The sequence below is a fragment of the Ammospiza nelsoni genome, chromosome 4 (genome assembly GCF_027579445.1).
Source record: "Ammospiza nelsoni isolate bAmmNel1 chromosome 4, bAmmNel1.pri, whole genome shotgun sequence".
Lineage (NCBI taxonomy): Eukaryota > Metazoa > Chordata > Aves > Passeriformes > Passerellidae > Ammospiza > Ammospiza nelsoni.
Genome location: NC_080636.1, coordinates 55,643,606 through 55,667,158, shown reverse-complemented (window position 1 = coordinate 55,667,158; position 23,553 = coordinate 55,643,606). Strand labels below are relative to the sequence as shown.

At 39.4% G+C, this 23,553-nt stretch overlaps 1 protein-coding gene across 5 annotated transcripts in view; it reads left to right on the top strand.

The window, feature by feature from the left end:
* The window catches only part of MAPK10 (mitogen-activated protein kinase 10), a 146,664-nt gene extending 124,617 nt beyond the window's left edge, over nucleotides 1-22,047 (top strand). For 4 of the 5 annotated variants that reach the window (XM_059469783.1, XM_059469781.1, XM_059469782.1 and 1 more), the window contains exons 12-14: nucleotides 9,069-9,132; nucleotides 9,588-9,665; nucleotides 14,679-22,047. In XM_059469783.1, the coding sequence (XP_059325766.1) occupies nucleotides 9,069-9,132; nucleotides 9,588-9,665; nucleotides 14,679-14,821 (285 nt within the window). In that variant the 3' untranslated portion in view covers nucleotides 14,822-22,047. Of the gene's footprint in view, nucleotides 1-9,068; nucleotides 9,133-9,587; nucleotides 9,666-14,673 lie in introns of all 5 variants that reach the window. The other variant, XM_059469780.1, reaches the window with a different exon arrangement.
* The last annotated feature ends 1,506 nt before the right edge of the window (nucleotides 22,048-23,553 follow it).

Here is a 23,553-nt window from a genome sequence, read left to right as displayed (position 1 = left end):
CAATGAGCATGCTGGAAACAACAATGCCGGGACTGCGGTGGTCTGGGGAGTGATGTGAAATGAGATCTGTAGGGACAGCATCTCTCTCTTTATTGCATGAACTGATAATAGATGGGAGGAACAAAACCACTTCAAGCATATGAAGCCATTTTTTGCTCTCTTCTAGAAAGGATTTTGAATCCACTAGCTCACCTTTTTAGATATAGAACTCAATCTGGCAAAAGATACTATCTTTCTTTCCAAACCTTTCCCTGTGGAAGACAGCAAACATCACTTTTTATGTCTGTGTTCAAGGATATATGTAGAGAGGAGGAGAATTAAGCAAAAAAATAGTTGGGATTCTGGAAAAAAAATCCTGAAGTCAGAAATCAGAAAAATCCGAGCAGGACATAAATTTTTCCATAAAATGAAGGAGGGGCTCAGGTGTTTTCCTGGGCTATGGTTCAATGTACAGTATCACGTACACTGCATGCAAACAGAAAAGGATTTTTTCTTATAATCCTCTCGTGCTCTGCACACCTTTCTGTAAGCCTTGGTGAGGCTGCTGTTAACAGGGATAAGTGCAATCTGTCAGCACTTCAGTGGCATGGTATAAAAGGTATGGTATAATGGATATAGGTATAAATTCAGAGAGGTGCTCTGTAATACCCTGTATGAAATGTATGAAAACAGGTCCAGAAATCTGATTTGGCCACCATAGGAAATGAAGACCTAGCAAAATTAAATCACTGCTGTTTGGTGATATGCTCCAATTCAGGCTGTGTTCTTGAAAGTGCAGTAAACTTCTAAAGTAAATTGAATGTTCAAACCCCCATCAAATTTCCAGCACATGAGATTTTTTCAGAGGATGTTATTTAGGAGTACTTTATAGGGCTTCATTTTACCACTCTCATTTTCAGAGGTTAAGTCAAATTGGAAGACTTTCTTTTCATAATGAACAGTTTATTAAATTATAAATATCCATCTGTTCATGCTGACACACCTTCAGTGGTTAGCTGTAAGTAATTTACTAATTATTTTCTGGAGGGGAAAAAAATGTGGAATATTGATGGTTTTCTGTTCTTGCTCGGAAGGGTGTTCTCCAGCAAGTACTCCACTGAGATATCTGCCCTGTTACAGTTGTACAAGAGTTAGGATCAAATTCAGTAAATATTTCCTAAAGCCATGGGCAATGGGGAAATGATTCATCTCATGTATTTTTGTTAGATCTTGCCAAATTTATAGCAGGGGTGAGACTTAAAAGACATCTAGAAACATCCAACAAATTAGCTGTTTGAGAGGTAGATACTTTTGCTTATTCACTTAATAATCTGACTCAGTAAATTTGACTATATTGAATTAAACCACAGAAGTTATAATAGGATACAACTGAACAAAGAAAGTAGTACCTGAATGACATTTCAAAGCCTAAAAATGTGGCTTGTTAATGTTGAATTTGCAGCATGACGAGACTCTATGAGGCAACCCTGCTTTTTCACAGAGTGTCCTGCAAATGTGCAGCCAGGGAACCTGACAAGAAAGCAATGGGAAAATTAGTGACAGAGTTGTGCTTAGTCATTGCATAATGCTTAACTTCCCACTATTTTTCCTGGTTTCCCCACTGGGATTTAGAAGCCTGCAGTGTGTGGCATCTGCCCATGTTCACAGCACTCCTTTTTTTTGGTAATACTTGATAAGCACTTTTACACAGAAGTTTTTCATCCTGTAGCTAAAGGTTTGGTAGTGAGATGTTTTGGGATTTTTTTTAACTTCTCTTCCCATATTGTGATATGAGACAGAATTCCTCCCACTATCAGTAATCCTGTACAGTAGGGATAACAGAGATTAGGATTATTAAACAAGGTGACATTTTCAGCCAGTATAGTACTGGGGATGGGGCAACAGGAAGCATTTAATGTGACAGGAATTTTGAAGTGAGCTGTTGCAGCATCATTAAATGTCAGCATGTGCTGGAGTAGACAATGCAGAGCACTGAAGCCAGCTCAGGGAATAAACAGAGAATTTGGTGTCAAAGTTTAACCTGGAGGTAACAACCCTCTGTGTCTGCTCAGATTTACAGCATTATAAATGTGAGTGGAACAGATAAAACAGCCCTACCCAGTGAAAAAGCAGACTAGTGAGACAGTTTCAGTCCCTTTTTATAAGTCTATTATAAGTTTATGGTCTTTCAGAGACTGTGTGGGGGCAATAGAACTATTATGTCTTGTTCTAATGGGCAAACACTGTGCACAAATGGGAAGTGCTGGGAATGCAATACCTTTTCTCCCACAATGTGTCACAGCATTAAACTCTTCTGGGTCGTCCTAAATGCTCTGATTTGATTCTCTGACCCAGAGAGGAAGATGAGCCGTTATTAGATGTGGGACTTGCCATTCACCAGCCACCGGAGGTTACTCAAACAGTGCTGGGGCCCTCCCACAGAATTTCTTCATGAAACAAACACAGCCAAAGCCCTCAACAGCTCTGAAACAGCCTCATAGTCACAGCTAGAAACAGGCCTTGCACAGGTTTGGAGCTTACCTGTGGATTTTGGATTTACAGGGAATTCTTAGGTCTAACATAGGTAGTTTGCCAGGTTCTTTTAAGCACACGCAGCTTGCCACAGTATCTCTGATTAAAAAGTCACAGGGTTAGTTTCTCCAGAGCATACACCTTTTTTCTGAAATAATTTTCAATAGCATTACTGTTAAGATGATTTCTGTATTCAGCCAATGACAACTAAAACCTGTTTCTAAAAAATAGGAGAATATGCAAAACATGAACAGGAGAACATGTACAGCTTGGGTTCTGTGGAATTCCCAGATGTTAAAATCTGTTATCAATCTTCACACCTAATTTAAATGTAGGGAAACAAGAGTTCACAGGGCAAAAGTATTATTTACTAATACAATGCAGGAAATCTACTGTAAAATCAGGATAGGAATTTATAGAACTTACTTCTCTGTTTTATTCTTTAGTTCAAGACTCTCCTGGAAGTCTCTTTTTTTCAGCAACTGTCTCAGATCCACTTTTAAACAAATATTATGTTTATTACTTTGATGTGAGGATATTTACCTATATAACAGCATTTGGACTATGATATGAATAAATGACACACACAATACCTATTCTCCCTCCAATTGCTCTGTTTTCTGGAAAGAAGAGGTTTCCAATATCTCTTGCCTCTACATGCAGACTCTCCTGTTTATTGTAGATAATCTCAGTATCTCCCTGATGACATATTAGCTTCTCCATTTTCCTGTCTGAAAATGCTGTGCTTGAGACTGTTTTCAATTACCCAGCTGCTTTTTGTTTGTTTGTTTGGTTGGTTTTTTTTGTTGTTTTGAAGCTGCTATACATTCTCATCTTTCACTGAGATGATTTGTGAATAAATCCCAAATCTGGTATTTAATTTTTCATATCTACCCTAATGTTTATGCCTACTTGCAGGTCACTGGGTTTTATCCCAAAATGATCAAATTGTGAACAAAATGGATTCCTACACATTGCTTTAGCACAGTAAAGTTCTTCATTTTCTTATTGACATATTCAAAGACACCATTCATGTTGTATTGGATTCCATTTTGGAACCTTTTGAATGTATGTGTGATGTCATATTGATTCCTACTTGGGAAAACTTGTTCCATTTCATGGGAACAAATTCAGTTGCAAAATTTGCTGTAGATTACTATGTGATGCTTCTGTTAACTGGTTTCAAAATTTGTCTTGAACTTTCCTGTACCTGCAGTTATTTTTTGTTGTCTGATCTGTGCCATCCATTAGAAGAGAGATTTCTAAGAAACAGAAACATCAGATGTTAAAAATATTCCTTTCAAGCATTCCTCTATGTTTGACAGTATTTTACAGCAGTGATAGATTTTGTAGGGTTTTATTCACTGTAACTCATACAGCTTTCATTCCTGGTTTTATTTTCACAGGATTTATATTTCACTGGAATATTTCTGCTTCTAGAACCATCCACAGGGGGCTGAGTTGTGAATTATCATTCATTTTTCTGTGCATGCCAATCTGTGTGTTACCTTCTATTAATGTGATGCTGTTTCCAGTGTTGCTAATGAAAACAACTTTATTTATGGTTCTCAGTCTGAGGTCCAGGACAGAAACTGCTGCTGTATTGTCTTAGCTCTATATAAACTATCTATGACCAGCTGTTAAATACAATTTTTTAAAACTAGTTTGTCACAATTAAAAAAAAAAATCACCCACCTCTTATTTTACCTCTGAGTGCGAAGCATCCATTATGATGGAGAAGCACTTTGGAGAGCTCTGTGACCTTGGTGAACACACTTCAAAGTGTCACCTTCACTACATGACATAAGCAGGGCTGGCAGGTTGTGCATCATTTCTGCTGTTCTTTTCTCTTGCTCAGCTCTGTATGTGTAGATGTTGTATAGAAAGACTTCAATGAGCTGCCACATTCTTTAGCACCCAGTTACAGGGCTTGGTTTTCTGCTCAGAGATGGATGGTGTGCATCTGTTGTCTCACAAAAGAAGTGTGCAGCTCTGCTTTGTGCACAAGCACAGACATTTCCTCTAGTCAACAGCATCTATCTGTTCATTGCTGATTGATTATGGAAGCTGAACACAGCTTCTGCAAAAATCTTTGTTAATGGCAGTGAGGAGGAGTGGTTAGAGAAGAAAGGCATTTCTTTTCTCCTTTTTCTTTTTTGATCCAAACTTAATCTTTTTTCAGCTTGCTTGTTTTATCTTCAAGCTGTTCAGTCATCTGTGTGTAGCCCAGTAATCTTGACTCCTGCTGCATGCCATCCTTATGGTCCAGCTGTTCAGAAACAGCTCAGTCTACAATTTCCTTGATGCACATAACGTGTGGAGTTTTCCAAAAGCTCTGCACAAACTCCAAGGAACAAATGGGCCCAGAGTCCTCTCTTCTTCCATATCCATAGCTGAGGTCATCTGTAGCCCACTGTGGAGCCCTTTGGCAGTACAGGGTGAAATCCCAAGCCGTTTGTAAATAAGGAGATGCCAGACCTCTGGTGACAAGCACGCTGGTGTACTTGGGCTTGCACTGCAAAAATGAATATATGAATGGTATCAGTAACACAATTTAGGTTGTAGCAAAACACCAAGTAATTTTTGTATTCATTTGCTATAAGGATCTAAGCTATTTAACGAAATGTTTAACCTCACACCATTAATTTTTGCATCCTCCAGACCTCTTTTATCTGCATTATCTTGCTAATTCCATTGCTGCCTCATTGTGCTGCTCCTCAACTGCTGCCCCAGACCCTGCAATTCTGGGAAGAGATGCAGACTCAGGCCTTGCTCTGTCAAGCTCTCTAAAAACAGCTCATCCCAAGGTCTCCACTGTGCTGGCACTAGCTCTGCAGAGGCAGGGACAGAGATGGCAGGATTTGCTGGAGTCTGAGCTCCAGCCCCTTCCCTTTGCTTTCTAGCAGTGGCACACAAACCAATCTATGTGGCTTTGGGAAAGTGAGAATACTTTGGTTTCAACATATGTTTTGTATTTTCCTGTAATGAAAAACCTCCCCTCTCTGGATATTAGAATGGTATTTAACAAATCCAGTAGTCTCCTGGTGTTTATCTGACAACATAAACCTCCCTTGTCTTTTGTGTATTTTGCTTTTTGGCTTGTTTTATGATTGGTTTTGCTTATTTGTTTGTTTGGTTTGCCTTTTTTTTTTTTTTTTTTTCAGAAGGAGACCCATGTTGATATTTTCTGTTGGGGTTTTTTTTTTTTAAATTTTTATTATGTCCAATGAATGTTATATTTATTGAAAAATATTACGAAAATTAATTTGTAAAAGGCAAGAGCCAAGACCCATTGAAACAACAGGGGGGTGTTTTAGTACCTATAAGAAAAATATTATTCATTCTTTGCTTCCATATACAAAAATAGATTCTATTCTTTGTTATTGTTGCCAATGCAGCTGCTTGCAAATTAATCTCTTTTGGGGAGAAAATGGCTGCCTTAAACTGAAGCTGGATGCTGCCACCCATAGGATTGATCCACACTCTGCCTTGATTTGATGCTACTTGAACTTGGCACTTTTTCTGAGACTTAAAGAATTGCAGAATCAGCTAGGTTGGAAAGGACTTTGGAGATCATCAAGTCCAACCTATGACCTAACACCACCTTATCAACCAAGCCATGGCACTGAGTGCCACATCCAGTCTTTTTTTAAACACCTATAAAAAGTAAACTGTGTAACTCTCAGTTGGCATGTGCAGTATGAAGGATTTATAAGAATGTCTATGGCACTGCAGCTGCATCTACATGGAAAGTTAATGATTATCTAAGATTTAAGTAGCAAAATCAGTTTTAGGCAAAGCTTTGGACCAAGACTAAAATCAGATGCCCAGGAGAATGTAGGTATGGCAGCTGCTCTGATTGGTATTGCTGAGACAATACTTTTTTATTGTTAAAAACCTCTAATTTTATTATCTTTAAAAACCTCCTCCCGCTAAATTTAGAAATTGGTTTTTAAAAAAGCCACAAAACAAACAAGTTAGCAGAAAAGGGGTGGTCAGCATGGAAAAGATTACAAACTATTGGTAACAGTGTGCTAAGCTTTGTGGTTCTCCTATGAATTAATGAGAATTGTGGGAAAATGAGTTCTCAATATAGTTTTGGTATTCACAGCTCATCTCTGTACTTCGACTCAATGAAAAGGGAGGATTCAGGGAATTTTGATGGGAAAGCTTCACTTCTCCCAGTGTGAAGCACTGGCCTGGGCTCTCAGCAGAGCTCCATTTGACTGTGCTCTGCACAGGCTTTAGAGTGGTTACAGACCCAGCCTCTGCAGAGCAGGGATTTAGTCATGCTGTTTTCTTGCTGAGTATTTGTTACCCTTGGCTCCCTCATGCCTGCTGAGAGCCATGTCTCATAGCTGTGGTTCTGCTAGCTCACAAGTAAATAGTCTGCAATGTCAGCCCTGGCAGAGCAGTAGAATGCTGTGCAGGTGCAGCTTCTGGCATCCTGCAGTGTGTGAGGGACAGCTTGGTTGCTCTCCCTTGTTTGATTCTACAGAAAAATAGGAGCTGGGTAATGAGTGAGGTTATTCTGGGCTCTCTCCCTGGAAAATGCCTTTGTTTCCAGAGTGTATTAATCTAGGCAATGATTACTGCTGATTTTCTTGGTGCTTATTAGCCAATTACCCCAGCTGAAGATGTAGCTGAATTAAATTAGAAGAGAAATAAGCCGAAGATTCTTTGGTTATGTGAATTGAGGGCAGGTGCATCTGATCACTTGTTCCTTTTGATCCTGCAATTTGTGTTTGGGAATTAAAGTAGTGAGGGAATCTATCCTCTTATTTCTGTCCTGGGGGAGAAATACAATTTTTTCTATGGAAGGTGTAAAAAGAGTGTTTACACTTGGTAGAAGCAATTTTAACCCCACCTATGCTTTTTGTAGGCTTCTCCCTGAAGCTTTTAGAAAGCTGCTTTCAGGGTATTCTGGTCCAACTTGGTTTGCCTGTTCCCTTTGCACCTGGCAGAGAGGAGGTGATTCTGTCACTGTGGTTCAGCTCAGCCAAACACCTCCCCTGCTGCTCCTGTAAATCCCTACCCCCCTCAATTTTCTTGGCATGCTCCAGGGCTGGTTGAGGGGCTGAGCAGGAGCCCAGCAGGCTCAGAGGGAGGAGTGGAGCTTACCTATCACAGCCCACTGGTCAGTGGTGAGGATCACCTGTACTCTTGTAGCATCCAGCTCTCTGACAACACCCAGCAGGAGCACAGAATCCCCACAGAGGTTGTGCCAATCTTGGTGGCGTCAGGGCTCCCTGGAAAGGAATGAGGAGGGTGGTTATGGTAACAAGAGAAGAGCTGCACTGGTCTGGGGCTGTGTCTTACCTTGCTGATATTACAAAACCTCAGGTAACCGTGCTGAGGCCTGGCACTCACTTTAATTCGTGATGTGTTTCCTTCTCAGATATGAGACTCAGCAATCCATTACTTCACCTAATCCCCTTATCTTCAGCCCTAATATAAATGTCACTCTGGGGAAACTGCCCTTGTTTTCAGTGGATTTGTCCAGTTCAGCTATCATATAATTTTCCTGGTCCATATCATGTCACTGAGCAATTACTTTTTCAGTAGTATTTGTAGCATGCAAATGGCTTAATGGACTGATGGAGTTAGAGTCCTGAGAGAAAATTACTAAATTATCAGTGATTCAAGAAAACAGCTTGGGAAATATGCATTTAGTAGGAGGATGTTTTGAAGGGGACACAACAGCAAGTGCCCAAGATGGAAGTCAGAGGAAATACATCTGAGCAAGAAAAGTGTTGTGGATCTTGTTTCCATCTTCATTAGGTGCTCTTACCTCAGATGCTGGAGTTTCTGGGTAGAAGGAAGGAGGGCAGAGTCTTCTGCCTTCCTTGGCTGCTGTGTTTTGCAGCCAACATCAGGAGATGCAATGAACATATGGCTTAGTTGCCCAATGAAAGCAGGTGTTCAGGCTCCCTGAAATTCTAGATGCCGTTGTCTCAGTGAATTCCAAGGTCTTCCAGTTCTCTGACATTTCCATCAGCTAAAAGAAACATAATTTAAAAAAAACCAAAAACAAAAGTTAGTTAGTAAAGTTAGTTAAAAAATCATATACTGGAAATTTTGGTAATTTGGAATATGGATTAGAGACTGTGGCATAGAGACTCAGTTAAAAATTAGGGTTACTTTGGAAATTCTGTATAGCAGCAAATCCAAAGAGCAAATTAAAAATTAATATATTAATGTTACTACTAATTAATTAAGACTGCTATTTGTTTGGTATACTGACAGTACCTCTCTGCTGATACAAATAATTTGGGTGTGGAATTCCTGGGCTCAGTACAAGCACAATGACATTGTTGATCTGGGTTTTATTTCAACTGCATTGAAAAGGAAGACAGAGAAGTATGTTGATTTCTTCTACAAAAAGAGTTAACTTCCAGGAGTGTTAATCCCCTTAATATTCAAATGTGTTTCAGATGTTTTTGCATGTACAGGATGGATTGCAGAGAGAGGAGAAATTATCTTGAATTAAGTAATTAGTCCTGATTATTTACACTATAACAGACAATTGACTAAACAGCTGTGTTTCTTTCCTGCAGCCTCCTCCTCAGATATATGATAAACAGCTGGATGAAAGGGAACATACAATCGAGGAATGGAAAGGTAATTGCTGTTTAGAATTACATGGGAAGGAGTATTTTAGTGGCAAAATGGCAAAAACATAGCAAGAAATATGGAAAATGTTCTGAGGGCTATCATTGTCTACATAGGTTAATGTTAACACAGGAGGTGTGGATTCCAGTGCTTCACTGAAACCCAAGGAGAACAGAATAATGTTCAGCAGGGCAATGCATCAGAATTTTAGCCACAGTGCTGCTTCTCTTCTAGACAGTGCAGCATTAAACAGTTCCCCTGCTCTGGCTGAAGCCCATTTGACTCCATTCAGCTCCAAAAGGAGATGAGAGGAGGGGAATGGAAGAGAGAGGTCTTATGTGAGTAGAGCTGTCAGACTTGGGGAGACAAGGCAGGGCAGACTTAGGAAGATTATGTGGTATTTATTCTGTTGCTGATCACAGGCACTGGCCTCTGTCACTAACTGTCCCAATTCTCTTTTCCAGAACTCATCTACAAAGAAGTAATGAATTCTGAAGAAAAGACTAAAAATGGCGTAGTAAAAGGACAGCCTTCTCCTTCAGGTACTCAGCCCCAATGAATAACCTTGCGTTCTGTACTGGCAAAGAGAGAATGGAGATTGCTGAAGGGCTTAGACTACACTTGCAGTTATGCAGGCCAATGAAGAAGTTTTTATGAGATTCAGATGAGTTGACCTTTATTAATTGTACTCCAGTGTCATGTTAATATAGTGCTTCAAAAATTGTCTTCTTGCTATTTGAGGGACAGTTGTGCTGGTATTGTCTGTGGTTACAGATTGTATTCCTCTGAGCGTGGAGGTTTCTCTCACACTGGTATTTTCATGCTGCTTGTGACTGGATAACTGAACTAACACTTTGGTAGTTGAAACAAGCAAAATTGGTAATGTTAGCACACATTAATCTCTTGGACACACAACACTGCACACCTGACCTCCACCCCAGCCCCATGTAGGTGTCTGGTACTAATCTGGTAGTCTATCCTCTCAGAAGTCCAATCACATTAGAACAGCTGGCTGGCAACTCTTGATGACACTTCAGTGGAAAGGGAAAGTTGTGTTAAACTATTGACTCCTAAAGTCCTGTCACAAAAAAATCACAACTAAATTTTTTCAGAGTAGAATTCACATCAGCAGTCTTTTCACAGAAGTGCAAATGGTTACTGCCAGTACACAGAAATACATATTTGTGAAGGTACAGTTTCAGTGGCAAACTTGAAGTGCCCAGATTTTGAGCACAGTGTTTCAGCAGTATTTATGAGTAACACTGCCTTTCCTCAAAGTGTAATCATTTAACTCAGTGTTCTCTGCATGTTTTCAGACAGTTTTTTTCACACTCTCATTTTTCACTTGCTGCTGAGCCAAGGTAATGTTAGAACAAGAATGCATCACTAGTAATTGACAGGACAAGGGGGAACATGGCAATAATGGAGGGAGTTAATAAAGTGCTGGATGGTGATGTTGGAGCACAAGCCCTGCACCTGGATTTTAACATGGATGAAGTAATATATTGGAAAGAATCCACTGTGTTCTTGCCAAGTAGCAAAGAACAGAACTTGAAGATTTAATTTACTTAACTATGGTGCCACCACTGAAAAGAAATCTGGGGCCCTAAAGCTTATCTGATAAATCCTCATCCTTAAATTTTTCTTTCTTGCAGAATTGTGGCTGCAGGTTGATTTATGATCCAGAAGCACTATAGGTGCTTGTTTCAGGAATAAACTACCCAGGAATTTCTTTATCAATTTCATATTCTATTTTTGCTATGTGGGAGGTTTTTATTGTTTATGTAAAATATTTTCAAACACACAAAATTGTAATTTTTTACCTAGAATGTGTTCTGCTGTTTCCCTTTGTCTGTTTTTTGAATGTTAAGCACTAACAAGTTCAGAAAATATTTCAAACTGCTTTCAGATGAGACTGTTGAACAGAACAGTAGATTTCCTGTTCTTCACTTTGTGTTCCTGACTTAGGGTTTCAGCTGAATGAAATAATGGAAGAAAGAGGTAAAACACCAGTTCTGAGCATGAGGAAAATGAGAGATGCTCTACTCATTGGTTGGTGTTCTTGGCAAGAATTCAGAAAGCTGAGATTTAGTGCTCTGTCAATAATCATGGCAAGCAAGCTGGAGCTTAGTTTCCATGATTACTTGATAAGAGTTTTGGGGGAGACTGCTGAAGCTGACAGCATCAGGGATAATAATTGCTCGTTGACAGAGCCACTTAGAGTGCCTGTGTATCAGGCTGTCAATCTCTTTTCTGTGAAGAATTGGTTAGTACAACATATCAGCTTGGAAACTCAAGCAGCTGCCCCTCGTGCTTATGTTCAGTGAATAAAATCAACAATGTCAAAAATTGTTCCCAGCAGAGGCCACTTCTGCCTGTCCAAAAAGTGTCTCTGTTATTATCAAACAGCAGCATTTGAAAAAAGATAAGTTTAATACAAAGCTGTAGATTATTTAGAATTAAACTTAAGTTCTGTCCATAGTATCTAACCTCCTCTCACACTCTCCCCTAGCCTTCACTACCCAGCTGTAGTTTCACACATAACATTTTCAACTCTCTTGTCCTTTTTGGGTACAGAGTATAGTAAATAAGAGAGATCTTAGTGCAGCTTATTTGTAGCATTCCCTTTCTAGGTGAAAATGGATCTTTTGTTCTTCATTTCCTGCCTTTTACTTGCTGTCTGAATTGCCATCACCCAGGAACTACTGGACACCTTTACTAGTAGGACACCTCCTCTGTCATGTGCAGACTTTAAATTGAGCAGCTGATGGACTTGCCAAGCACTGTGACACTCGATCCCAGGAGCTGCTATTCACACAATTTATGAGAGGCTGAGCAGATCCCCAGTACAGACACTGAGCTTTTTTTGGAAACTGCAAAAGCTGCAGTTCTCTTTTCAGTTTTTTTACCCCAAGTCTGTATCACTTGAGTTGAAGTCTGAGAGGCACTTCCAGTGGTGCTATTTAGCAGCTTTTCTCAGGAGCCCTTTCAGGAAGGAATCCCTTCTTTACAGCACACAAGCTGATATATGCATTAAAAGAGAAGCTGTCAAGGCAATAGCAGAGCCAGGAACAGATCCCAGGAGCTGTTTCTCACCTGCTCTAACCTTTAGCACTTTTCCTCAATCCTGCAGTCAGTGAGAAGCTTCCTGCCAAACAGCAACTTCATAAATGGGGCTCTTTTTCTCTTTTGAGTGCACCTGTGTCACATCTCCACTGTCTCACCTGGCACACATCCCTCCAGGAGCAAACTGCTGTAGCACAGCAAATGGAGCATTCCTTACTGACTGGGACAGCTTTGTTTGGGCTTCTGAGTGCTGCTGCCCAAGTCCTGCTTTGTGCTGCTGAGCTCTTTAATTCTGTCATTGAGGTTTAGCATGGTTTCCTTTGTTTTTGTGGATACTTCATGAGTCTGGGTGCTTTGGGGCTGCAGCAGGAGCTGTCACATCTGTGTTGTGTCATGTGGAATTGTGCTGAAGGCTAGGAATAGCCATAAAAATGCAATTTCCAGAAATTTGTGGGCTGCACTGATACTTGCTGAGAAGATCATAGCAGGGTTTATTGAATTCAGTGGTGCTGAATCAGACAGAGTGTAACAAAATCTTCACCCATACAATTTCTGCAGCTATTTCTTCAGTTATTTTGCCTAGCTAAGTTGAGTGAATGTTTGTCCAAAAAAGCAGCAGTTTGATCAAAAGTTGATTAAACCTGCTGGAATTCTTTCCATTTTATTCTTAGGACAGTATCCATGACTTAATGGCAGGCTTCTGCCCAGCATGGTAAACATAGAAAGGTAATATATTGTTTAGTCATTAATATGAATTAATTCAGTCATATTTTGACTACCCATAAATGCACTTGTCTTGACTGATTAGTATTTTCATAAAATACCACATGATTAAATAACATGTAAACATGGAGTAACAGGCTTGTACTGAAGGATGAGGTACACATAAATAACACTTTGCAAAACACATTTTATGACAGAGAGGATGGATGATTGCTGTCTGCAGCCACCAGTCAGATTTCATTAATTCTGCTCTTTTTGCAGCTCTTACAAAATTAACTATTTTGTTTTCCAAATGTATCAGGAGAGTAAATGAATTTAATTGGTTCTGATGCCATAATGTACAACTAGAACAGCAGAAAGCAGTTCCCATCTGGAGCTCTAAATGTGAGCATATCTGTCTCTGTTTTGTGCATATTTACAGTGGATGTGTATAAAGGGAAGAAAAAGTTGAGGAATATAGAATAGTAATTGGAGGTATGGTATGGTGACTTGTTTTCTCAAATTAATGTTTTTATTGCAAACTAGAAAGTGACAAAAATCCTTTCCTTTTGCCATAGCAGCCGTATATTTTGCCTAGGCTGTAGAGAGACCTTTTAATGTCTGTATTAGGAATATATGAGTTGTGTAGTTTTACTGGATAATAGATGTTAATTTCTAGCCCTTTGGTAGAAATGAAAATTTGCAAAAGTTGGCTGAGCACACTTTTCAGACAGAAGAATGAAATGGCATCTGTCTGCAGAACAAAGACCTGTGTCACCTGCCTAGCTGTAATTTCTAGCTATGCAAGATCATACAAAATGACATATTTTATTATCATGAATATTTAATGGAAATTAATCTATCCCTCTCAAGTGGAAGACAGTGCTAATTTTGATATAAGAGAACAAAAAAAAAAATTGCCTGGAAGTTCAGTGGGAAAAAAACCCAATCAAACAGGTTTATGCTTCTCTGCAAACTTTAGTTTGAGCTGAGGTTAATGAGCAGTAACAGCTAAGCAATCATAGGTGCAAGATAAATACATTCTTTACATGGCTCTGTATTTGTCATTCAGTTGTCTGAATTTATCAGGCAGATAATTTCTGATAATATTCAGGGATGTGGTGAATGTTCAGTTGTATTAATGATAATCTCAGGCAGGTCATTCATAAAGTCAAAGTGATTTTTTGCAATAATATCTGGTACCATCATAATTTTAGAGAGGCGAGGTAAACTTGGCTGTACAAAAATACAGTCCTGGCTGAAATCCTGGGCTTAGTGCCCTAATCCTTAGTAAGGGAAAGAAACCACTCTGCATTTCCACTGGGTGATTTGATCCCACCCACTCTATTAGACTGCCACTAAAAAAACTGGAATTTTATGAGAAGAATATGGAGGAATTTATGAGAATATGAGGAATTTATGAGAATATGAGAAATATATGAGAGGAATTTATGAGGAATAGGTGGGGTCTGCTTTTGTTTTGGTCACGCATTATATGATCCTAATATGCTGTTGAGTGTTGTGGAACTCCAAGTGGACTAGAGCGAAGTGGGGTGACAAACACTGTATGAGCTATAGCTTTTCAAAGCAGACTGAGAGACAGAATTTCCTGGTAAGATAATTAATATTATCCAGTGTCTAAAGTTTGCATGATCCATTTCCTGCTGAGGTTTGCCACTGGATAAAATGGCCTGCATACCACCAGGTAAGCACCCTCTGCTCTTTAACACGTGGCACCTTCTGGGGTTTCGGGTTTAATCACGTTGGTGTTCGTTTTCGTAGCACAGGTGCAGCAGTGAACAGCAGTGAGAGCCTCCCTCCATCCTCATCTGTCAACGACATCTCATCCATGTCCACGGATCAAACCCTGGCGTCTGACACGGACAGCAGCCTGGAAGCTTCTGCGGGACCCCTCGGTTGTTGCAGGTGACTAGCCGCCTGCCTGCGAAACCCAGCGTTCTTCAGAGGATGATGGAACCTAGGAGGAAAAAATGATGGGAGCTAAGAGATGAAAAGAAAGAGAAATAAAACACAGAGATTTAAGTGAAACAAACAAAGAAACAAACAAACAAAAAAATCTTTTCAGCCTGCTTCTCCTACAGAGTTATGTAATGCAGCTAAGCTCAAGTGTGTATTTAACTTATAGTTGCTCTGCTTTGGTCTTCTTCCAGTGATGCTTACTGGGGGGCAAAAGGAAAAAAGGAACTGAAAAAATCCTTTTTTTACCCCCCTCCTCACAAGATGTAAAATGAATGGCTGCAAAACCAGCAACCTGCAACTGTCTTTTTCACACTGGCATGACAAGGTGTGCAGTAGCCACGCTCCACCATCTGAGTGTGTGTCTGCCTTCACTGTCTGCTCTGCCATCTGCCCAGTGAGGCAGGCAGGGATCTCCATGCATTTTTTCCTCACAAACATACACACATGTGCCAACAGAATCCTGGCAGTGCATGCAGCTGTGTGCCTGCACATCTGCACAGGCACTTAGTGTGCACTCCACGACTATAAATGGCCCATTCCAGGGGAACTGCTTAACTACATATGGGATCTTACAGTACAAATTCTATCCGTTTGATATGAGGACTTGTGGAAGTGTAAATAACCACATAGAACTGTGGCTCCCTCAGACACTTGAAGATGTAGCACCAAATTTCTGCTGAGAGTTGTATATATATTTTGAAATAATAATCAGTTTTATTGAAAGAAGAAGCCACTGAGCTTCATAGAAAAAATGCTAGTTTGTGAATGTCAAGACTTGTTGTTCTGATTTTTAGAGCAGATATGCCAAGATAAGACTGGGTTAGAAGGAAGCACATGTATCTTTGCAAGTTACAGGGAACAAGAGTGAAGGGGTTTTATGCATGTCTAAGCCCAGAAAGGTATCAGTAAGCAGCTTTTTCTGTCAATGTGAAGTGAGTTATCATCTTAGGGCATAGATAAGCTCGCTATTTTGAAGTACATGTATGTTTGTAAATTAGAGGGTATGACAGGGTTGGGGAATAAGCAGACTGTGATCAAAAGGACATGCACCAACTTGTTTTTATTTTGTGTCTAGATCTTTATTAGGTTAGCTAGAGAAAGGATATTTGCAGCTCACTCCCTCTCAGTGTGTGTTTGCAGCTCAGAGGTTGTTTTCCCTTTTCATCATTCCCTAGCAGGCACTTCTGCTACTCAGGCATTCTCTGGGTGCTTTTGGCTCTTCATTTCCTCATGACAAGTCAGTGGCCTCCCCAGGAAGTTTTAGCATCTGTGTTGCGCAGAAAAGAACCACAGAGTGCATGGGTCTAGTTTTCCTACATTCTAACAGCCAAGTTATCAATCAGCTCATGTGCTGGCCTGGAAGGGTCACAGCCAGGGGTCTTGGGCAGTTTGGACAAGTTCTGAAGAACCCAACAGTGACTGAATATCAAATTGAATTTGCCATGTAATAAAGCAGAGGATTTCCCGTGGTAAGTAACAGCAAGAATGACAAAATTCCACACAAAATTTCAGAACCGTTGAATTATTTTTTTTCCAGCCAAAACAGCAATTGGCATTTTCCACAGCAAGGTCATCTTTTATCTGAGTTGGAAATTAACCAAACTCCAAGTCATCTGTCCTTTTACCAAAGTGTGCCATGTAAACTGAAATGAGCTAAATCCTACTCTAATGCTTTTCCAAGTGCCAGAGAGAGAAACTGTTTAGACTATGTTAGTGAATATTTTAAATTCACTAACTCTCTAGTATTCAAAACTCTACCAAAATAGGGCTGCTCCATTGGGTGGCTTACAAGCCTGCCATTCTGTGGTAGAATAAAAAATTAGTATCAAATCAGATTTTTTTCGAAGGGAAGAAAGAGAAGGAAAAAACTTCTCTCCAGGGTGAGGAGGAGGGGAGATAAAAATGAAGAGGATATAAAATAAAATCAGACTTGGTAGGTCTGAGCTGTATCAGAATTGCTATAAGAAGTGGGGGTCTTTCCTTGGTTATATTTTTGGTAGATTTTTATCAAATTGTTTTTGGAGAGTAAAATTAGGTTGTTAATGTTCTAAAAACTCAGAGCAGTAATTTTAAAAGCAATAATTTACTACTGCTAAATATATTTAGCAATATTCTCTCTTAAGCCATGAAACATCAGGTCATTATTGAGTGATGTAACTCTCACTCCAAAGCCAATGATCATAAAAGTAATGAAAGGTTAACAGCAAAGCTCTGTAGGTATGTAGGCAATAACACCAAGGGTGACTTCTTAGCAATAATTAAATATATCACCTCCAGATTTAATTCACCATAGATACATATTAATAATATTCAGGTAACTAGTATCTACTTTACATTCCTTAGTGTGCACCATTCGGGTGTGTTACTTAAGCAAAGCTAAACTAAGTCTCATTGAGGCAAAACTGCAAAAATATCACCAGTGTAGACTGTAGAAACTTGGAGTAATCCCAGTTCATTGCCAGTGATGTTATGGAGATGTGGCATAGGCAACAGCAGAGAAGCCATTTAGAGTAGATGGAGACTTGTAGACCTCCCATGTTTCATCTCTAGAAGGCAAATCTGTGCTCTTAGTCTCATGGTATAATTCAGTCCTGTTTGGGTTCATATGTGCAGGGTGGAGAAGCAGTCACCAGAGAAGGTGTCCTTAGGTGAGTGCTGAATGGACTCACAACACAGGAGTTACATGATCAGCTTTATTCCCTGATTCTGCTAAGCACCAGGGCTTGTTCAAACATCTCATGGAGACTGTAGGATGCTTACAAAAAATTAACTAGCGTGTGCTTTTGTCCTTTGCTCAGCAGTGATCGACATCAGCATGTGCTTAAGTGCCTTGCTGAAATGGGGCCTGAAAGAATTACTGCATCTCTTTTTGTCCTCAAATCAGTCTCCTTCATGAGAAGCTCTGTCTGGGGGAGGAGACGGAGCTGTCCACATTGGACACTAGAAAAAAAAAGCCATCAATGAAGAAAAGCATTAGTTCTGTAAAGTTCTGGTCCTTGTGTGTCCAAACTGAAGCAGCAGGAATAGCATCCTTTGTTTTGCTTTGGGCCAGGAATTCAGTGCTGTCAGCTGATACCTTACAATAACACATGTACTCTTGAATAAAGGATCATAGTGAGGATGTTCTGAGGATGTTTTAAGGGAAGCCACTTTTTTATTTTCTGATTCTAGAAGTTTTGATACCATCCTCTTAAAGTCTGCTCCCCATTATTCCAAAATTATATTCAGCTTGATAATGATAGATTCTTTCCTTAATTTTGCCATTGATCTTTTAAACCTACTTCTGCTTAACACGTTACTAAATGTAGTACTTTGGCAACAATTTTCACTTAATTCTCTGAGGTTTGCAGTTGTAAGCATCACTGCCACCAGTGCAGAAGTGAAGGAAACTGGGAAGCCAAAGATCTGTGACAGATGTTCCAAGGTATTTAGACACCATAGGGGGCAATCAGTGAGCCTGTGCCAGAAGTGGCATAATTTACATCATCCTGAATGGCAACTGGACACCTTGGCATTTCTGAAAATATGCCTCAGAGCCTCTTGGTGTCGTAAGTGCCTCAATACCCAAGGAAATTCCGTTCCAAGTGGCTCACATAAGTCATGTATATAGGCAACAGCAGGGTGAGGAAAATGGCACGAGCATTATCTGTCGGTGACTGCTCAGAGCACTAGCTGCATTGAGATGGTAGAGAGGAAAATTGCTGCAGAACATCCCTGCTTTTTTTTTTCTCAGATGGAGAATTTTGGGATAGTATGAGGAAAAAAAAAAAGTCAGAACGGTTCTTAAAAGACTGTCCTTCTCTTTTCTTTCTCACTGCTGAGGTTAAACAAGGATGAGGCATTGATTTATTACAAGTTGATGTAAGGTTATGTATGTTTTCAATCCAAAATTTTGGTAATTTTTGAAAACAGTCTTCAGATACTGACTTGATAGCTGCAATAGTATTTTGTGAGCTTTGACTGTATTCCATTAGAATATATCTTCAGAGAGTTCAGATATTTGAGTTGATCACTGTGATTTATGTGAAATGTATTGTGGTTCATGTTCCCCTCTCCCATCTAGAATTCCACGGCACAAAGAAATTCATGTATCACAGCAAGTTTGTATTACATAAAACAGATTGAAATTGGAGTGCAAATATGGCAGTGTGTAAAAAAAAAAAACCAAAAAACCCAAGCAGCAAAGCTACAGAAAGCCTGATCAGGTTTTCTAAGCCCTAATGCACTGATAGTTTTCCTCTGGAAATCACCAGTTCCTGCAAAGCATTGGCTTCTGAAGGTTACACAAGACAGATGATCATGTCACTCTTCCAAATTTATAGGCAATTTGGTTCATATACATTCCTTTATCTTCATAGATATTGCTTTACTTTCTAATTCTGGGATAACAGTACTGAAGAAATGAGACCTGATGCAGTGCCTTTTGGGAGTTTCCCAAAGTAGTACTACTTAACTGATTTGGATTGTTTTCTAAACTTGTCAGTGAGCACCGGTGATTTCTTTTCCACCAATTTATTTTCTCATGAAAAACATGCTAATAGTAACTTTTAGTACTGCCTGAGAGAGTTACTTTTAGAAAATCTCCCAAATGTTTTATTAAAAAAGTGTTTTGAATATGTTTGAATTATTGTAAAATGGAATTGGAATATTTTAATTCAAAGTAACTTCTAGTAACCAATGCTAGCTATTTATATTGCAAGCTTCACAGTAGTTTAAAGGACCAAAAACTATTTTAGTTTCAGATCTATTTATTTCTATTCAGATCTATCTATATTTCTTCGTTTGTGCTTATTTAGAGTTTAAAATTTTGTGTGAATTCAAACATGCAAAACCAAGCAAACAAACAAACAAAAAAGGCATTTTGCAACAAACTCTGTGCTTCCAGGGAGAGCAATATGAAAGAAAACCTGCAGGAACCAATTAGTTTTCTTTTTAAAGTCTGAGCTAGTCATTCCATTTATGTTTAGGCTTTTCTTTACTTCTGTATGTGTGTGTAGGGAAGAGAGGGTGTTCATATGGATTTGCAGAACCTCTGTTCCACTTGTGCTTGGTCCCAGTTGTCAGTGTGGATAAAGAGAGGAATTGTAACATAATCACACATCTTCAAGAATCTGATGGCTGTGCTTATTTGAACTTCCACCACTTTAAAAAGGACACAGTTAACTGATTGCAAGCTCAAGGTGATCTTTTTCACACACACACAAACACACACACACACAAAAAAAAAAAAAGAAAATCATTGTTCAGTAGGTTTGAATACTACATGAATATGTAATTGTCTTAATTAGTAAGATGCTTGAGGTATGCAGGGGAATGGTGAATGTGTCATCTTCACCAATGAGCTGGAAAACCAACCTGTCCAGTGGAATTTAGTGGAATCTTCTTAGTGTATTAGGAACTTGCCAATGTGGTCTGATTTTTCTTTCATTTTTGTTGTAGGTTTGGGGTTTTTTTAATCAACAATTGATTGCAAGAAGTGAAATGTTTAACTTAATGCATGTTCAGGCTCGTTGGCCTATGGCAAGTTTGAGTTTTAAAGAGAGTTTGATTTGACAAAAGAATGTTGAAAAACTTCAACTGAGGCTAATGGTGCCTTTTTACCTGAGAGGGAAACGCTGAAAAGCACACATTGAAGGAAGACACAGTCAATTTGGGAAATAAATGTATCCTTACCATGCTTATCATTTCAGACAGGTCTCTTTTGCTAATTTTCACTGAACAGGGCCATTCTTGTCTTCTGGAAAGCAAGATATTTATAATGTAAATAGTTGTATGGACTTATTTTTTTTCCTTCCTCTGTAACTAATATGTAATAATCCAACACGCTATTTCTGTTAAAAACTTTTACAATAAGGCTGCTGTTTGCCTAAATATGGTTGACCTCTGACCTTTTTCTGAGTCAGTGACGTGTTGATAAAGGAGAGTGCTGGAAGTTTCAGTGTACATATAGAATCATGTATATTTAGTAAATTGGGTAAGTGGGACTTATGGCCAGTATACATTAAGCCACGACAGTAACAAAGCTCCAGATCTTAACTAGCAAAAACAACTGTTCACCTTGCCATGTCCATCCTGTAATAAGATCTAAGTTGCACCTGCCTGTAGTTCTGCATGATCAGACTTCAAAGTATAACTAACAAAATCTGTAATGTATCAGTGTTGATAAACGTAGATGTAAACAAGACAAAAAAAAAGAAAAAAAAAAAGAAAAATTAAAAAAAGAGAAAAATAACAGAAAAATTTAATAACTTGATCAACAAAAGAAAATGAGCAACAGCTCAGTATCAAGACTGGAAGATGAGACGTGTCTGATTTTGTTGCACAGTTATAACTGAAAAGAACAACCGGTGTCAGTCAGCATATATGGACTACAGTAAGACATTTGTTAAGGAACCAACATTATTTCCATACTGTTTTGTTCTTACCCTGTTTACTTTGAGCATCTGTTGTTCCCTGTGTGTGGCACAGGGGAGAACAGGGCCTCAGTGATCAGTGTTTTATGGGTCAATGTTGCATCAATGATTTCCAATTTCTGTTTGTTTAGCAATTACTGAACGAAGATGGGACTCTCATGTTCTCCCATGTGTCAAAAGGAATCCTGTCAGAGCTTCCTCATGAGGATACTCTTCTCACTGCTGTCCTGACTCCTGCCTGCTGAGTGACTTTGCAGTGTTCCCAGGAAAGAGCCACAACGGGTTCCATGCGGGCACGTTGTGCGTTGCACTTTCACAGGGACTCAAAGTCACTCGGGGACAGGACTCAACCGAAGTATGGTATGTACTCTATGCATGACGCCTATATCACACCTTTATGACCTTATAGTGGTAAAACTGATGATCTTTGCAGATGTGGATTTGGACCATCTTTTTTTTTTTTGGAGGAAAGCTGTCCTTATCCCACAAACCACTTGCTCCTATCCAGAGCAGCTAAATGGAAGTTAAAGAGGTGCAAGGGCCTTCTTGGGACCGTGCCCATGGGTGAATTTCATGCTGTTTGAATGTGATCTTGCCAAAAAAGCCTGTATATCTAGCAGGGGAGACTGTGACTGTCCTATAAGGAGTGTTTGTGTTGTTTACTTTAAAACAAGCTTTGCTAATTAAAGTAGTGTATTCCGGAGTCTATTTGAATGGCATGAAGGGTATCAATGAAGAAGGTGGAAAGAATTCTCCTACAGCTCTCCTGGCTTCTTGTTTCTTTTCCTTCAGCCCTTTCTAGGGGACACACATAAAGCAGTAAACACATGGACATTGCCAGGATTACTGAATTCAGTGCTGCTTTGGGTGGGCTTTATTTAAGAAGCATCTTCAGAACTACAGAAATGTAAAGGTATCTTAAGACATATGAGACTCAGGTATTTTTTCTTTGAGTGGCTTTGGAGTCTATTCCTCTGGCTGACTGCCTAGGAATATTGGAGGGGATGGGGGAAATGCAGTTCTGACATGACTGGTCAGAATGAAGGAAATCTGCCAAGTAAAATCTAGTCCCTCTCCCAGCTCTCCCCCAATTAAAAAAATGTAAACCAAAATCAAGCCAACAACAAGAGACCCAGAAGAAAAACAAACAAAAAACCAATCCCCAAACCCCCATACTAATTGCAGAGTTAATAATTTGGAGATTGATTTTCCACAAATTTGAACGCACTTCACTCTAGATGAAATATGAACGAATAGGAAAGAGATGCATCATTTCGAAAAGATTGATGATTTTTCAATTTTTGCATAAGCTAGCTATGTCCAGAACATTTCCAAGCAAGTCAAACCATAATACACAAAGGACATTTTTTATATTTGGATTTATCATGTATAGAGATGAAAATTAAAATCCCAAACAGCTTTCTGCCAAAGCAATTTGAAGGCGGGAGCTGCAGAAAAGGATGAATTAAAGCTCCTTGTAAGAACTGTAAGGAAAGAAATTCTTATAGCTGTTGGTACTTGAATGTTGTTTCAAGCCTACTATGCACAGTAGTACTCTTGTTTTGACTTGCTGTCCTTCTCCCAGTTCCTACGTGCAGAGATTGGCCAAGCTACACAATCTAATAGAAACCTCTGATTTGCAGTGGCTGGGGAATTTTGGCTTTGTGATTCTTGCTCCAAAATGGGAGGGATCCATTTTATATAGGGATCTATTGTAAATCAAAGGAGACTCTGACAAAGGGGAGAGAGGATGATGAGAACTCCAGCTTATCTGAAGGCTAATGAATTACTTTGTTATACTATACTATGTACATTTCATCTAAACTGAATCTGCTATGCGCTCACTGTTGCTCACAACTGCACAGAACTGCACTCATCTCTGATTCTCTTGTGACTGTCCTGTGGCAGTCCGACACACACACACACACACACACACACACACACACACCCTTCTTGGCCCTGACAGGCCAAGGGAACAAAACATCCTCACTTTGGGTAAACAATCTCCATATTGCACAACACGGGCACAGCAAGCAGGATAAGAATTGTGTTTTCCTTCTCCTCTGCTTGTCTCACAGCTTCTCTCTCTTCAGAGGGCACGTGAATACCTCAGGGATCATCTTTTTTGTTTTACTGGGTGATTTCTGAAACAATTGAAGGGTCATCATTTTTGAGAGGTTTGCCCTTTTCACGAGACACAATTTTTATGGCCGTATTTCAGTGATTGATACATCATGGAGCCCTGAAGCTGTAAGTGTGATTTGGCTCC